This window comes from Scyliorhinus torazame, chromosome 8 (assembly GCF_047496885.1).
Source record: "Scyliorhinus torazame isolate Kashiwa2021f chromosome 8, sScyTor2.1, whole genome shotgun sequence".
Classification (NCBI taxonomy): Eukaryota; Metazoa; Chordata; class Chondrichthyes; order Carcharhiniformes; family Scyliorhinidae; genus Scyliorhinus; species Scyliorhinus torazame.
Window position 1 is genome coordinate 115,300,793 of NC_092714.1, and position 17,455 is coordinate 115,318,247.

General features: G+C 46.7%; 1 protein-coding gene across 4 annotated transcripts in view; it reads right to left on the reverse strand.

The window, feature by feature from the left end:
* cnksr2a (connector enhancer of kinase suppressor of Ras 2a) overlaps window positions 1-17,455 on the reverse strand; it is an 842,905-nt gene that overhangs the window by 609,600 nt on the left and 215,850 nt on the right. For all 4 annotated transcript variants that reach the window (XM_072514072.1, XM_072514071.1, XM_072514073.1 and 1 more), the window contains exon 2: window positions 536-699. In XM_072514072.1, coding sequence (XP_072370173.1) covers window positions 536-699 — 164 coding nt within the window. The remainder of the gene's footprint in view (window positions 1-535; window positions 700-17,455) is intronic.

Genomic DNA, 17,455 nt, shown 5'->3' on the forward strand with positions numbered 1-17,455 from the left:
TCTTAGTTTGTAAGAGTGAACAAACTAATTTCATCGTTAATATTTAATTAATTATTCATTACATCTATTTTGCTTTGAATTGAAGATTGGTAGTTTCATTGAAATCTAACCATCTGAGCATTCTGGAAGTAATGCAAAGAGTAACGGCATATTACAAACAAGCAATATAACAATCTGTCACCTCAAGTTACAAGATAATGACAAAATTTTACAGCACAGTAAGAGGTCCTCAGTTCATTTTGCTCTCGAAGGCCCATTACCCCATTCATTCCCCATAGCCATGCAAATGGGTCCTTTTCAATGGAACACTGTGATTTCTGAAGACTTATCAGTTTGAAATGCAGGCCAGGATTTCATGGTCCCGCCAGGCCATGGTCTCCTCATGGTCCCTCCTAGGTTGGGCAGGCGATTTAAATTGGCTTTTATTTTGGTGGGACTGTAATACCCTGCTGAGCGGGCGCGGCCGCAAAGTCCTGGCCACGCTTTGTAAAAGAGACTGCCGAAGGAGCAGAAAATGCAAAGAAGTTGTACTTACCAAAGCACACAACAGGTCCACTGCCTCCAGAATAAGCTCCTGATGGCCGATACGAGTGACCCCAAGCTCTTCTAGTTCCTGGTGAGTAATGCGCAGAAGTTGATCTCCACTGACTTTTTCCCTCTCAAAGTTCTTAATGTATTGCTGGAGGCAGTCATCAAGGCCTAATGGTTATGAATGGAAAAAAAAATTAAACCTTCTGTCAACTGTAAATTAAATACATGGCATGACCCAACTGAGCTACACTTCTCTTGCAGATTAGTTATTTGGAATCAATATGGAGTTGTGTGTGACAGCAAATAAAACCTGCAAATGCTTATATAGTTTTAATTTCCCTGTGGCACTTCTGTACTCCACAACTAATAGATTTTAATCCGTGGAGCTACAATTTTATAACTGCTTTGGAGTTCATAAATTCAGTTGCAATACAGCTGATGCCGTGTAAGTTATAAAATACACTTTTAAAACCAAAGCTCAACTGTATGCTAACTCTTTCAACACTAAACATTGGGTGCCAGCTGTGATTCAATAGTAGCACTCTGGCCTCTTGCTCAGAAGTTCTGTGAGCTCAAGACCGAGGTTAATACTTCAGTGCTGACTTGAGGGAATGCTGCCCTGTCAGAGGTGACTTCTTTTGGTTGAGGCATTAAATCATAGGGCAATCTGCCCTTTCAGGTGGCACTATTCAAAGAGCAGGCAGGACAGCCGCTGTCAGAAAACTGCTCATCTGAATATTTCCAGAATTTTCAGTTCTTATTACAGCTTCATAATCTCACTTTCATGCATGTATTAATACTTTGCATTAAACATGGAATCATAGAATCCCTACAAATGCAGGAGGCCATTCAGCCCATTTGGCCTGCACCGACTCTCTGAAAGAGCACCCTCCCTCGGCCCACCCCTGCCCCATCCCCATAACTCCACCCAACATTTGGAAATTAAGGGGCAATTTAGCATGGACAATTCACCTAACCTACATATCTTTGGACTCTGTGAAAAAAATCTGTGAGAAAGAATTGTTTTCGTGACATTTTGACAGACATCTCAAGCCCTTAAAGACTAAAGGAAATGGACAGTGCCCTGATGGCAACCTAGTCATGCAAGGAATCAGGGATTTATGGGATTAACCCAGAATTCTCAAAGGATGTTGCTGGGAAAGCTACCTATTGACATTCACAACACAGGTACCATTTCAAAGATCTGGCACCAATCCTAGTTCGTGGCCATGGCCAAGCCAGGGAAACACTTTGATGATGCACGCAACAACCACCCCATCGCCAGCTCTCAAACATACAAGGTCCTAGAACGTCTCCGCTAAACAGATCAAGTCCCACCCTGGAAGCAGCAATGCCCTCCTCCCCCATCCACCCTCACCAGGCAGGTTTTCACAGAAGTCTCAACTGCGCCAAGCTGGTTCAGTCGCTGACCAATACACTCAAAATACTGAGGCCACTTTTCAGAAAGGCCCAAAGACAGCAGCCACCATTCTTGATTTATCCTGTGCCTATGACACAGAGTGGTACACAGACATGCTGCTGACGTACTCTCCCAAGACATCCGTGTGAAAAGCCTACAACTAACCAACTCCATGATCTGCGTCAACAGTTTTCAGTGCATTCTTTGAGAATAAATCAGCTGTCCATGCATAACCAACAATGGGCTCGTACAGAGAATAATCCACTCTTCAACATTTCTAAGTTATAACACTGTCACCTATAGAAACCCTGTAGCTCCTAATTACATTGAGAAACTGTTAATTCCTAGCACTTTACAGGTATATATATTTTGTTTTTTGTAAATGACAGTTCTGTACTGTATAATATCTTCCCACAGCATTACTTATATGTGGAGATCAATTACCAGGTTCAAATTTAACAGAAAACTGTGGCCCCTAACAACACAATATTTCTTCTGAGACAGGTTTTTGTTGCCAACATGAAGTTAGATCAATTAATATAAAGAATTGAACAAACTCAAGGAAAGTTCTTTGAATTCCAGTATTCAATATTTGCTCTTAATTGTATTAGTATCCACGGGAATAGGTTAACATATAAATGTTTACAACAGTTTATATGATTGATAGGAGGATGGAGCATTGTTTGTTTGTTTAGCTGCGATATGTAGATAAATATGATACATCATTTGTTCACAATGGAAAGTAACTTCTGCAGCCCAGGATATTTGTCTTTCACCTAGGTGACTCCAGTTACAGAGCGGAGTGACAACAGGTGGCTGTCGCCTTCAGCCAATGTAAGGGACTAATTCAGACTATTTTGTAATAAGGAACGAGTCAGAATTAAGGATAAAAGTTGGAAACTCAGATGCCCACGTTTTCACAAGGACTGAGAGGCTCTCTGTTAAATGGCTGAAATTTCTAAGTCCTGCCCCTGACCCAGCACACCCCACCTTCGCCAGGGCAGGACTTGACTCAGGCCAGGATTCACGGGTGCACAGAGGCAGCTGGCCATTTAAACCTCAAGCAAAGTGGGATTTTGGAAGATCAGGAGTGTGGAATCCGGTGTGTACAGATTAGAACAAGTAAGAGGAGGTCTGAACTTGGTGGATTCTTTTGGATAGACAGGGTGCCCCTTTTGGAGGGTTAGGGCACACTTTTATATGTAGGTTCCCAAGAAAATATTTGGGACAGGTAAGGCACCCTAGTGACAATTAACATACAAACAACAACTAACAAACAACAACTAACAGCAGAAGTGGGCTATTCAGCATCTTGAGCCTGCTCCACCATTCAAGATCATGGCTGAGCTGATTGTAACCTCAACCCCACATTCCTGCTGACCCCAATAATCTTGTTAATTAAAAATCTTTGCCTTTAAAATAGTCAAAGCTTCTGCTTCCGCTGCCTTTTGAGGAAAGGATTCACAACCCTCAGAGAAAATAATTCTCCTCACCTCTGTCTTAAATGAGCGATCCCTTATTTTTAATCCATGATAATTTTTAAATAGTAATCCTGAGTTCTTAAGGCACCTTTGGGATTGTTAAAAGTGAACGTGATTACACACAAACTCGTTGGAGCTGCCTAGCTGTGCAAGAGCTGTCCAGCTGTAACGGAATTGTTAAACGGCTGTCCAGCTGTGAAACCTGTTAAAGCTATTGTAGCCATCTGGGATGGCCACTTTCCAGAAGTGGTCGATTGCAAAATGGACAGTTTGCAAAGATTGCAGGAAAAATGGACAATACTGAGAAAACAAGCAGGCTCAGGCTTTGTCTGTTGATTGGAGCCGCAGCTCCCAGACAAGACCAAAACTGTAGGCCAATTAGCATACTAATGGCCCATCTCCGGGAACGAAAGAGTTACATTTGAGTAACCGATACTAAGGCAGACACCCCGGCGCCAGAGGAAACCAGAACAAAGCAGGCCAACGGCTACCTAGGACACGCCCAGCCATCAGGGCACCCACCCTTTATTGGATGAAATCGATAGAAACGATGGAGAAACGGCCCAATTGATTGGGGCCAAGTTCCATGCCCGCCCAAAAGAGTGCGAAGCCCCTTTGGGTATAAGAAGGAGCCCCCAAGAGAGAATCATTCTCTTGGATCCGGCTCTCACCGAGAGACCTGTCCAACAGCTGCACCAGAAACAAGTAAGTCCAAGGTCAACGCGTGCTACCAGACGGACGACCTTAGCTGTTATCCCGTTACAGTTCCACCCCAGCAGCCTCAGAACCGAACAATGGCCATTGTTCCTCTGACTGAGTAGGCGCCCGAAGCTAAGTATAGGCTTTAGCAGTAGTGATAGTTTAGTTTGTAGCATTTGTGCATGAGTATATTTAACTGTGTGTGTAAATAAATAAGCATTTGACTTTGAACTAACTAACTGGTGTATCGAGTCTTTGATCAGTATTCGGTTTGAACCTTGTGGCGGTATCGAAAGATACCTGGCGACTCTAGAGCAAACGTAATTAGAATTAAGGAAGGCGACCATATTGACCGCCATATTCAGAGCCAACGAAAGAGATAAACATTCAGCAACACTATCTAAGAGGTGTTAAAGTTGCCCAGCAAGTGTCAAAGCTGCCTAGAGCTGTCCAAGGGTATTAAGTGAGTTGGCATGGCAGGGATAAGGGAAAAGAGTGATGTATGAGAATGTGAGTTGGCACTAAGTTGGCATGGAGCATATGGGCAATGGGAATGGGGAGACACACTAATTTGGCGTAGGTCGGAATTGGGCCATGGGAGGGTGGGTGGGGGCATTTTGGCAAAGCTTGGTATAGATTAGCATGGATGGGGTATAGGGAGTGTGAGAGAGCTGAGTGCTGTTTTTGTTTTCTTATGTATTATTTATTTAACCATTGTGCTGGAGCTCAGAAGCAGGCCTTGTGCCCAAGCACTTCCCCGACCCCCCCCATCCACACCCCACTGCCCTTCCCACACATCCCAACTGCACCCGGCAGCCTGCGCAATCATTCCGATGTTGCCCATCCCAACTCCTTTTTCAGCCCACACCCCCTGACTGGAAATCCGACCAGCGGGCAGGCATTTTATAAGGACGGGTTTGTGGAGTCGGGAAATCTCTTGATTTGGTGAACCCTATCTGGTGGGGGCGGGGGAACAGTTTTCCTATGCACAGTTCCACCATCGGTTCTCTCGTATATTTCTCCTGAGACACAGTTCAATGAAATGTCAGTGCAGAACAGAAAGAAAGACATTGGCTGGGATTTTCGGGCAGCCTTCGCCGCAGGCAAAATGGTGATGCTGGCGGAAAATGTCACAAAACTGCTGGAACGGGAATCTCAGTGGGGAGTTCTCGTTCTCTGATTTTCTCCGCGCCTCATGAGTGAGGTAATGAGGTTCCCGCCCAGAACGTGTGGCATTGCCCAGGGGCAAGACCTTGGGGAGTTCCGTTGGGAGATGGGAGGGGTGGGGCCTTATGCATGTGGGAGCTTCTGCCTTTCCATGGTGGAGGGCTGCCCTAGTGCTTGTGGGGTGGGCTTCTGCATCCACTGGGGGGGGTGGGGTTATTTTATTTTCAGCACAGATTGGAACTCCCAACTGAGGACCACATGGTTAGAAATTGAGAATTCAGAATCAAAATATTTGAATTTGGAGGCTAGTTTCGCTCAGTTGGCTATACAGCTGGTTTGTGATGCTGAGCAAGGCCAACAGCGTGGGTTCAATTCTCGTACCGGCTGAGGTTGTACATGAAGGCCTGCCTTCTCAATCTTGCCCCTCGCCTGGAGAACAGTTATCCTCAGGTTAAATCACCACCAGTCAGCACTCCCCCTCAAAGGGGAAAGCAGTCTATGGTCATCTGGGACTATGCAGATTTTACTTTTACTATTTGAATTAAAAGGTTTTTACACTTCAAAACACCCAAAAGTTTGCACTGCTGAATTTGCTGAGGACACAGAACTTTGTGAGCAGTTAACAAGGAGAAGAGAGGTTGACTACCTTCCAAGAGGTCTGAAATAATTACATAGATTGGCTGAAATAAAGCAGATGGATTTTAGTGATAATATAATCATTGGTAAAGCATAAGGGAGCAGAGAATGGTAATCAGGGACAACATGAAAGTGTCTGACCTCTTTTATCAGAGGCACAAAGAAAAGGTTTTGGAGTGATCACTTAGCACACTCTGAAGGTACCTGGTCACATGCTGATATGACAATTCAGGATACTGGCACTGGTCACACTGACATAATGCAGATTGATGGCAAGGCCAATTCGAAAAGAACATGCAGTCTCAGTCACTGGATCTGAGAGTGAACACAAGCACATTCAAAATAATTCACAGCTGACTGATCAGGGAAATTGCAGGCCTCCACAGGCTGACGATTCAAGTGACTAAATTAATTTTCACCAAAGGAAAAACTGGAAGACGTGATTCAGATCTTCCAAAAATATTGGTAAGTATAGATGAGGTGGAAGTAACTAAACCATTCTGCTTGGGCAACAAACAGAACATAAGAACACATTCACAAACCTCAATCACAGATTTGAAATAGTGCTTTTTCCTCCTTTTCGTATCGTCCATTTGAGGAACAAACCTCCAAGGAAGGGAACTGATTCAACCTCAATTGCCACTTTGAAAGGTTAGCTGGAACTATGGGCTAAATTCTCCGCACCACGATGCCGAAATCACGTAGAAACCGTTTTCCTGCACAAAATCAGGACCGGAGCCGGTTCTGCTATTCTCTGCCACCTGAAAAGTGCCGTACTCGGGAAGTATGCCGCGGCGAGTATCCACCACCTGAGGCCATTGCCCGAGGCCCGCCCTACTATTCTCCGTCCCTGACCAGCCAAATTCCCGACGCCGTGGTTCTAATATGATCCTGCCGTTCGGGAACTCGCGGGGCGGCTGCAGACTCAGTCCGGGGCCGTCACAATCAGGGGAGGGCCGATTGGAGGGCAAGGGGGGCTTCATTCGGGACTAGGGGCTATGTGTGCGGGCTGTCCGGACTGGGCGAGCGGCCGATGCGGGGCATTATTTCGGCGGTCCAGGTCCGCGGGCTGAATCCGCCATGGAGCACGACGCAGCTGCTGGAGGCCACCGCCATGCGCAGCCTCTGACCCAGAGGTGCAGGGGGCCGTATCAGTAGCTATAGCTGCGAGCTGTATGACAGCTGCCTGCTAGCCCCCTGCAAGACGGTGAATCTGTGGCCTTTTGACACCCGTTTTCCTGGTGTAAAAGACCACAGTTTTCACGACGGTATGGGGACATAGTCCCAAAACGGAGAATCAAGCCCACTATATTTGAGAAGCAGGATTGAAGCTTATACTGATAATGAAAAATCAACTGGATTTTTTTCCCTCACAGGTAGTCGGGAAAATATATTTCTGTCCCCAAATACGATGTAGGAATAAAATCCATCATGGAATAATGACATGTGAATTTAATACAACAGGATTGCTCAGCTGAGCTGTCTTATCTCATTTTGTGTTCCTTTTACTCAGCAGTATGAGCAGTACACTTTGGAGATTTAATATTAATTTGGCATTACTTCCACCCAGCACTCAATGATTCATGCGCTTAACCTCTTCCATTTCTTTTTTTTCTTCTCCTCCGTTAAATCAATATTGATCATTCATTTTCTTCCATTGTTGTTTAAAATCATAACAAGTGAACATCTCTATAATGGGTGTGCCCTAGCCCCTATTGCTATCCAGTGTCCTGCATCTGTACCAACTTAACTGGTGTTTACCTTTATGGCCTTATGGGCCCTAAAACTACATCTAGGTGGATCACCAGGCGGTACATCAGGAGTGGAGGTGGTCTGCTGTGATCCCACCCTGTGACCTAGGTACCCTTTGGCGGTCGCCGTTTGGAGGGACCGGACCTGGATGGGCCTGGCAGTCGCTCGGGTGTCCCAGGTGGCATGGTGCCACCCTGTTCTGCCAGCTGCCCACTGAACGTGGAGGGGAGTGGGGGTGGCCAAGGCGCTGTGATGTTCTAGCACCTCCCCTGCGGGCACAGGCCCCATTCACCTTCTCCTCCCTCAGGGTGCTGGGTGGCCCCCAGGCTACTCCTTGAGACGGGGGTGCGATCGGAGCTAATCCCTGGATCTCCCCCACCACCTGCTGCTGTCAGTCCTGGAGGCCCGCTCATCTCAGCCAGGGTCTCCATGCTTGTACCCATGGGGCACAGGGACTGGGGCATCCCCTTCTGGGATTGGCTCAGGTTAGCCAGCGCCCAGGCAATGCCGTCGAAGCCCACAGCCATAACCCGTTGTAACTGGGCCAAGCTCTGGAGTGCTGCGGCAATGTACATAGCCGCCTGTGACAGAGAAGTGCTGTCCTGTGCCTTGGCCACCACCCACACAGAGTGCGCCAGGCCTTGGACATCTTGACCCATGGCTGAGACATTTGTCCCCAAGGCCTCCACCATGAACACCACCTGTGCGGTTTCAACCTGGGTGGCATGTATGGTCAGCACCTGCCCTGCAAGTGGTTGGACTCCTCCAGCTGCACCTGCAGGAACTGAATGCTTGCCGACAACACCTCCTGTAGTACTCGACTGTACGTCTCCATCTCCAGTATCAGTGGGAAGTTGAAACCTGTCTGGAAGGCAGCACTCCCTGGGGTCAGGCCGCCATCTGACCATCCGCCCCCTCAGGGATTCCTACCTCCACTTGATGTACTGCTACACGTGTGTGGTGCACACCAGATAGTGCCCCAGGAGCCTCTTCACTAATGTGCCCAACCAAGGTGAGTGCCAACAGGCAGCACGGTAGCATTGTGGACAGCACAATTGCTTCACAGCTCCAGGGTCCCAGGTTCGATTCCGGCTTGGGTCACTGTCTGTGCGGAGTCTGCACATCCTCTCCCTGTGTGCGTGGGTTTCCTCCGGGTGCTCCGGTTTCCTCCCACAGTCCAAAGAGGTTAGGTGGATTGGCCATGATAAATTGCCCTTATTGCCCTTCGTGTTGGGTGGGGTTACTGGGTTATGGAGATAGGGTGGAGGTGTGGACCTTGGGTAGGGTGCTCTTTCTAAGAGCCGGTGCAGACTCGATGGGCCGAATGGCCTCCTTCTGCTCTGTAAATTCTATGAAATCTATGAAAGTCGGTGCCATGCTGGGATTGATGCTCTAGGGTGTCTCAGGCTGGCGTTTGGGGGCTTTCTTTGTTATCCGTTGCCAACTCCTCACTGGAATCCACTTGGGGTTGGGTTCGGGGGGGCGGGGGATCCATAATCTCATCGCCAGGTGATCCTGCAAGACGCAAGCTATGACGTATGACTGGATCATGGGGTGGGGATGATGTGGGGGAGGTGGGTGGTGAGGGTAAGTGAGGGGGATCATGCCATGCATGCCAGAGGGAGAACGCAACTCATCAGGGGCTCACTTGCTTGCCCGATGTAGACCTCCGCCTCAGCGACTGTCCTCTCTCCGAGCTCATTGACTAGGTTCAGTGTCTGCTGCTCTGTGACGGTGATTGGTCGCAGGTCTGGCCATTCCCCTCTGGTCTCCTCTCTCTCTCTGTGGTTATGTGCCACCTTCAACTGGGAGGTGTGGGGTGGGGGGCTGGGGGAGAGACAGCAAGCGCACAGGCAGTCGAACGCCTGCAGCACCGGGGGTGGGCAGCTGTTGGCATTTATGGACAGTGCACCCGGCCATGGCAGGCGGTATAGGCACTGACATGTGGTGCAGGGTGGGTTGCATGCACACTGCTAGCGGGTATGGTGTGGTCGCCCTCTGGGTTGGGGTATGGGGGTTGGTTTTGGATATGTGGGTCGGGGGTTGGTGCCAGTGGCTTGGTGCTGGTTACTCACCTTGGGTGCCCAGAGGAGGTTGTGCAGCTTCTTCCTGTACTGGTGTCCGTTTCTGGCAGTGGGGCTCACGGCACTCACTCCGTCTGCTACCTGAGCCCAGGCCCGGTGTATGGCTGCGGGTGTCAGCCTCCTTCCCTCCCAGGGGAGCAGGGTGGCCCGCCTCTCCTCCATGGCATCCAGCAGGGTCTCGAGCTCTGCATCCGGAATCCAGGGTGACGATCTCCATGCTGCCATCTTGTTGGCTGGGCTGAGTGTGTGTGGGGAGTGGCGAGGTAATATGTGGCTTCAGCTCGTCAGCCTCTCAATTGGAAATCCCGACACCATCGAATTGGACACGGTTTTTCATTGGAATCGATCGAGTTCCATGTGGTGCTGGTGCTAGCCCATTAGTGGGTCATGAATTGCTCTGGGGTCGGCGCCAATTTAGTGGTTGTGGAGGTCCACTGATTCCGTCCTGACGTCAACACTTAGCTTCTGAAATGAACAATCTCGCCTATTGTTTCTGTTGTAGTTATTTCTAGCTGCATCACCAACCAATATATTTTCTCCACCAACTAATATATTTTTAAAAGCCCGACTCGTGCAGGGTTTACAGAGGAAGGATGTTGGACGATGCGGAAAATGTACTATACGTAACAAATTCAAATGGGGATAAATGGCTAATATGGGAACAGGCGGAGTCTAAAATAGATTTCTGATTGTAATGTTACGTTTGCGCTGCATTTCTGATGTGAAGTCGAAACATTTTTGACTTTACCTCATTAAATGTACATGCATTTCTCCATTTACCACAGTGACATTTCAGTCATTAACACCATCTTGCAGTTGAATTTTATTCGGCCATGACTTCCGAATCATCTCTACACCTGGATATTTCAAATTTTTATAAAGTGGTTTAAATTTATTTATTAATTTAGCCCCTGATTTGAGGAAAGATGTAATGGCATTGGAGGAAGTTCAGAGGAGGTTCACTCGGTTGATTCCAGAGATGAGGGGTTGTCGTATGAAAGGAAATTGAACAGTTTAGGCTACATTCTCTAGACGAATGAGGGCAGATAAAATTGAGGTATACAAGATGCTAAAGGGCATGGATAAAATAAAGGTGGAGCGGATGCTTCCTCTTGTGGGGCATTCTAAAACGAGAGGTCTTGGGATAAGAGGTAGGAAATTTAAAACAGAGATGAGGAGAAACTTCTTCTCCCAAAGGGTTGTGAATGTGTGGAATTTGCTACCCCAGAGTGCAGTGGATGCTGGGACAGAGTAAATTGAAGGTGGTGTTAGACAAATGTTTAATTGGTCATGGGTTAAAGGTTTATGGAAAACGAGCAGGATGGTGGCGTTAAGGCCAGGATGAGATCAGCCAGGATCGAATGGTGGAGCAGACTTGATTGGTCAATAGGCTTAATTCTGCTCCCATATCTTATGAACTTATGGCACTGATAGTCCAGAAGATACTTTAATTCAATTCCTTTCAGACAAGAGCCAGTCAACAATATGTCCTTAGAATCATAAAAATGGTAACAGCTTGAAAGAGTCCATTCAGTCTGTCATGTCCATGACAACTCTTTGCAAGAGCAACTCAGCTGGTTCCACTCCCCATCTTTTCCCCATAGCCATGCAATTATTTTCTATTCAGCTAATTATCTAATTCCCTTTTAATAGCTGCAGTTGAATCTTCCTCCACTGCACTCTCAGGCAGTGACTTCCAGATCCTAATCATTTGCTGGTTCAAAAAGGTTTTCCTCAGGTCAATTTGTTTTTTGCCATTTACTTTAAAGCAGTGACTTCCAGATCCTAATCATTTGCTGGTTCAAAAAGATTTTCCTCAGGTCCATTTTTTTTTGCCATTTACTTTAAATCGGTAACCTGTGCAGCACGGTAGCATTGTGGATAGCACAAATGCTTCACAGCTCCAGGGTCCCAGGTTCGATTCCGGCTTGGGTCACTGTCTGTGCGGAGTCTGCACATCCTCCCCGTGTGTGCGTGGGTTTCCTCCGGGTGCTCCGGTTTCCTCCCACAGTCCAAAGATGTGCGGGTTAGGTGGATTGGCCATGCTGAATTGCCCATAGTGTCCAAAATTGCCCTTAGTGTTGGGTGGGGTTACTGGGTTGTGGGGATAGGGTGGAGGTGTGGACCTTGGGTGGGGTGCTCTTTCCAAGAGTCGGTGCAGACTCGATGGGCCGAATGGCCTCCTTCTGCACTGTAAATTCTATGATTCTATGATTCTATGATTCTGTGGTCCTTGAAAGGGAACAGTTTCTCACTCTCCACCTCTGTCCAGACATCACATGATTTTGAATACCTCTATTAAACCTCCTCTCAACTTTCTCTCCTCCAAGGAGAACAATCCCAGCTCCTCTAACCTATTCACATAACTGAAGTCTCTCATCCCTGGATCCATTCTCGTAAATCTCCTCTGCAACCTCTCTAAGGCCTTCATATCTTTGCTGAGGTGTGGAGCCCTGAACTGGACACATCCATCAGTTGAGGAAAAACCTGTTGCCCATCCAGATTTATACAACTGCTTTTTAGTAGAATTTATCTCATTAAGGTTCTGTAACTAGAACCAGACAGTGATTACACCAATGACAGGATTTGTCAAAACATTTTCAACATTTATTAATATCAAAAAACTTGTGAAACCACCAACAGCAATGATCACTGTTGCAAATGCTTCAACTAATTCAGCATTAATTGCACAACGTGGCAGTTCAATCAGCACCCAATCCAAATATAAAAACATTGCTCATTAGTAAGGTACATAAGAATTTTTCCTCCAGAATCCAAGTCCCATTTTCATTGTCATTTACTTTATGATCATTTTTGCCACTTCACCACCTCTTAGGATTTTGCAAAGTGTCACTTCAGATGCATGCAAGAAAAGCTGGAAGTGATTTTGTTTTGACCTCCTGGGAAAGCATCATCTCCCTGTTCACTACCTATCCATCAATGAACAGCTGAAATTTAAACTGAATTTGTTAGGAAATTGAAGGTACAAAATTGCAACTTGCTGCTCAAGCGCTAATGCACCGTGACACCAAGTCCAAATACGATTATTTTTAACTGCTGATATTACATGCAAGGGTATCGAAAAACCCAGAAGGGTAACTTGGAACACCAGTTCTTAGTGCTTTATATGTTCAATTTGGTGTAATATGAGAAGAGATGTGCAAACCCGAGAGGAATAGTCCAGTTACTTTATAATCAATTAATAAACAATATTTTTTAACTTAAAAAATAAAACACACGACAAGAAGGACTATAATACACTACAACAGTACAGTGAACTACACTGATGGCTATACACAACACGGTATCACATGAATTTACCCCTTTGTTCTCAAATACCTATGTATCCTGAACTCTGAGACCCCCATGTTCCCAAACAACATCCAGTATTATATAACCCGATGAGCTAAATCCAGCAGATAATTACCACGCACAGGATATTTATCCATGTTTGGACAAACTGTCTCCATTTTCAGTGAAGGCATAATCTTCTCAGTTTGAGTTTTGGTTTTAACCGGCTGCCTTCTTAGCAATAACTTGTTTTCAGGGGAAACTGTTTTCTACAGCTGGATGGTCGCTGCCTCCACTGTGTCCCTTTCTCCAGTTATTGTGCTATGGATATATCATTCTTTCCCTTTGATGTTACCAACCCTGTGGATCCCGATTTTACCATATAAATGCCAATTCCCTTATCTTTCCACTTTGAAGTTACTTCTTTTATCGCCCATTGTGACATAAACACTTGCTTTTCTCACTGGTATGCGAATTTGCACCTCAAAACCCCCCTTCAGACAGCCGGGCTTATCAAATCCCCTTTTTATTTTATTTCATCCCAATTTTGTTTCTTAATCTGCAAATCGTGGAAGTTTCAGCTGTCCTTGGTGACTATGTGCGCAGGAAGTGTGTCCAACTGCAACTACTGGCTAACTGCATTTTGGAGCTGGATCTTAGGGTGCACTAACTGCGGAGCAACTGCGATGCTGAGAAAGTCGTGGATAGCATGTTCAGTAAAGTGGCACACCGCAAGTGAAGGTTGAACAGGTAGAAAGGGTCTGGGTGACCACCAGGCAGAATAGAGGAAGGCAGGTAGTGCAAGAGTTCCCAGTGGCCATCCCCGTTTAAACTGATATGCCATTTTGGATATTCTTGGGGGAGATGACTGTGCAGGGGAAAGCAGTGGCACCCAACTTCATGGCACCATGGGTGGATCTTCTGCACAAGAGGGTAGCAGGATGAATGTCAGGGTTATAGTAGTCAAGGATTAAATTGTAAGGGGAAAAGACAGGGCGTTTTTCTGTGGCCGCAAAAGAGATTCCAGGATGGTATGTTGCCTCCCTGGTGTCAGGGTCAGGATGTCACTGAACGTCTGCAGGGTCCTAATATATTGAAATGAACAAAATAATAGCATGAAAAATGATTTATTTTACAAAGCATATCTACCTTGGAGGGCCTTTATCTTACTTTGAATGACAGCATTATCCACGTACTTTGGGAACTTGGTCATCCTTGGAAGTTCTAGAGAAACCACAAGCTAAGAATACTCAAGAATTTGCATCCAGATATTGTGCTGGTTGACCAGGTATGTGGTACCCTGCTCCTGCTTTGCTTGAATCCCCAAGGCCTGCGCCATAGAAGCCAATTTAATTATGACCCAAAGCTAATCTCCATTGACTCTTCCCCCAAATAAATAAGTAACCTGAGGGGATGTTGGCAAGAGTTTAGGGCTTATGAAGAATACTACATATTCGAAAAATAAGAAAATCCAGTAAGTAATCTTATTTTCTGCATCATTATTGTTGATTTACACCGAGTCCACTGCACAGAAACAGGCCATTCAGTCCAACTGATCTAAGTGTGTTATGCTCCACACAAACTTGTTCCCACCCCTCTTCATTTAACCTTCTCAGGATACCCTTGCATTCCTTTCTCCCTCATGTGTTCATCAAGCATCCCTCGAGGGCATCAATGCCATCTACCTCAACTACGTTTGTGGTTACACATTCAACATTCTTACCATCCTTCAGAAAGCAAAGGTAATTTTAAAGGATTTATATTTTTATTGGTAAACATCAGAAATAAAGTATAGTTTTAAGTGGGTTTAATTGAATTTTTGTGCCTGGAAGGGTAAAACCTGTAGTTAGATTCATGCTGGACAAAGGTGTTTGTGGGGGAGTTGATTTCAATTCCAACTGTCATTCTATTGTGCTTAGAGAAGGTTACAGTGTGATAATTAAAATATCTACGCATGCAATAATAATAATCCCTTATTGCCACAGGTCGGCTTCAATGAAGTTACTGTGAAAAGCCCCTAGTCGCCACATTCCGGCGCCTGTTCGGGAGGCCGGTGCGAGAATTGAACCCACGCTGCTGGTGTTGTTCTGCATGACAAGCCAGCTGTTTAGCCCATTGTGCTAAACCAGCCCCTGTGGGTTTTACTTAGCAACTTGAGGCCCTTTTAAGGGGAAAAAGCTTTTTAAATTTTAGTTTTAGCTGGATATATTGAAGGTGGAGACAGGACACTGGGGAGTGAACATCTCAACTCTGCCAGGAGAAGTTGGACAGGACAAGGAAGTTGCAAAGATACAAGCTTCCCAAGGAACAAGATACAATCCAGATAACCAGTAATTGGGACATAAAGAATGCTGGAAACACCTGAAGTTGAGGGAACCGAAACCAAGGTATTGTTCAGAAGAAGTCAAGGAAGAGTAATCAAAGAATTGAAGAAACAGTTGCAGTAACTACATTTAAAGTGTTTCAACAGACTTCAGAGGTAAATGAAATGTTTGATGCCATTTCAATGTAGCCTGGGGATTGAGAGTTGAAGCAATTTTCAGCAGTTTGTACAGCAGTCAAGACCGCGGGCCAGACCCCTTTTGAAGCCCCCCCCCCCCCCCCCCGCCGGTGCAAGAACCCCCTCCCCCCCGACAGGCCGCCCCCCCAGCGTTCCCGTGCTGTTCCCGCGGGCAGCAACTAGGTGTGGACGGCGCCGGTGGGAACCCGTCGCGTTGGGCAGGCCACTCGGCATATCCGGGCCGGAGAATCCCCGCTCGCCCGTTACAAACGGCGAGCAGCGATTCTCCCAGTGGCCAGCCGTAATTCTCGCCGCGCCCGTTTTGGGGGGGGAGATGGGAGAATCGCGTGCGGTTGTCGGGGCGGCGTGGCGGGACTCACGCGGCGATACTCCCACCCCGAGTGGGGAGGGGAAGAATTCCGCCCAGGGTTTCTCCATGTTTTATAAGAAAAAGTAAAAGTTACAGTGTTTTGAACCAGGGTTCCATTCTGGGATTTTCGGTCCAGTTATATCAACTGGGATCATAACATTGTCTTTGGGTAAAGGTTTATCCTGAATGCCCTACTAGATTTATTTGTTATTATCTTACATTATGGCCTCTAGTTTTCGTCTCCCCAACAAGTGGAAATATTTCCTCCACATCAACCCCATCAAACCCTTTTATAATTGTAAAGACCCTGGGCTTGATTCTCCACAGCCCATGACAAAATCGCGTTTTGCGTGGTGGCGGAGAATCGAAGTTCCCGACGGAATCGGGACCGGCACTGCTCTGCCGATTCTCCGGGCCCGGAATAACTGCGTGTCTGCGAATTACGCTGCGCGGCTGAGAGGCCATTGCCAGAGGCCCACCCAGCGAGGTATGGCCAGTCGGGACTCTTGCGTGGCAGCTGCGAACACAGTCCGCGGCCGCCCGGTGGGGGGTGGAGTGATCTGGCACCGGGCGGGCCTTATGGGTGGCCGGGGGAGAGATCGGGCTGGATGGACCCCTCACACGCGCGGCCGATCGGTGGGGCCTAATTTGTTTGTGTTTGTTGCCACCATGCGCATGCACGGACTCGGAACCGGAAGTGTGGAAGCCCATATCCGCAGCCAAAGCTGCATGAAGCACTCGATTCCCTGCTAGCCCCCTGAAGGTAAGTGAACTGTTTTTTTTTCCAGGAAACTCGGGAGTGCAACGCCTGCGTGGGGACATAGCCCCACTTTTGGAGAATTCAGCCCCACAGCTGGGATTTTCTCACCCCACCCTTGCTGTGGGGGAGGCAGTGAGCCAGCTAAAAGTCCAATGACTTTTAGCATGCATGTCCACAGATCCATAAAGCTAGAAGACCAAATTAAGAAGGCATATGGCATGCTTCCCTTTATTAACTGAGGCAGAGAATATAAGAGAAGAGAGGTATGGTAGAACAGGACAAAACACCAGATAAATCACAGCTTAAGTGTTGCATGCAGCTCTGGTCACCACATCATGAAAGTCATGATTGCGCTGGATAGTTTGCAGAGATTTATGGGAACTTGTGAGGACTGGAAAAATTTAGCTATGAGGAAAAATTGGATTGGCTGGGGTTGTTTACCTTGGAACAGAAAAAGCTGAGCTGTGCAAAATTACGAGGGATCGAGTAAATAGAGACCACCTATTTGCCTTAGCAGAGGGATCAAAAACCAGGGAGCATAGATTTAAAGTAATTGACAGAGGGATTAAAATGGAGGGAGGGATCTGGAATCCACTGCATGAAAGAATGGTCAAGGTAGAAACACCACATTTAAAAACTACTTGTATGCCTACTTGAAGTGTCATCTGATGAATTGAGGCTTGATTTTAAAAAGACAAAAACATTTTCAGACCTTGCTGAAAATGCAGGAGTTCCTCAGTGATAAACTCTGGGTGAGCTCGGGG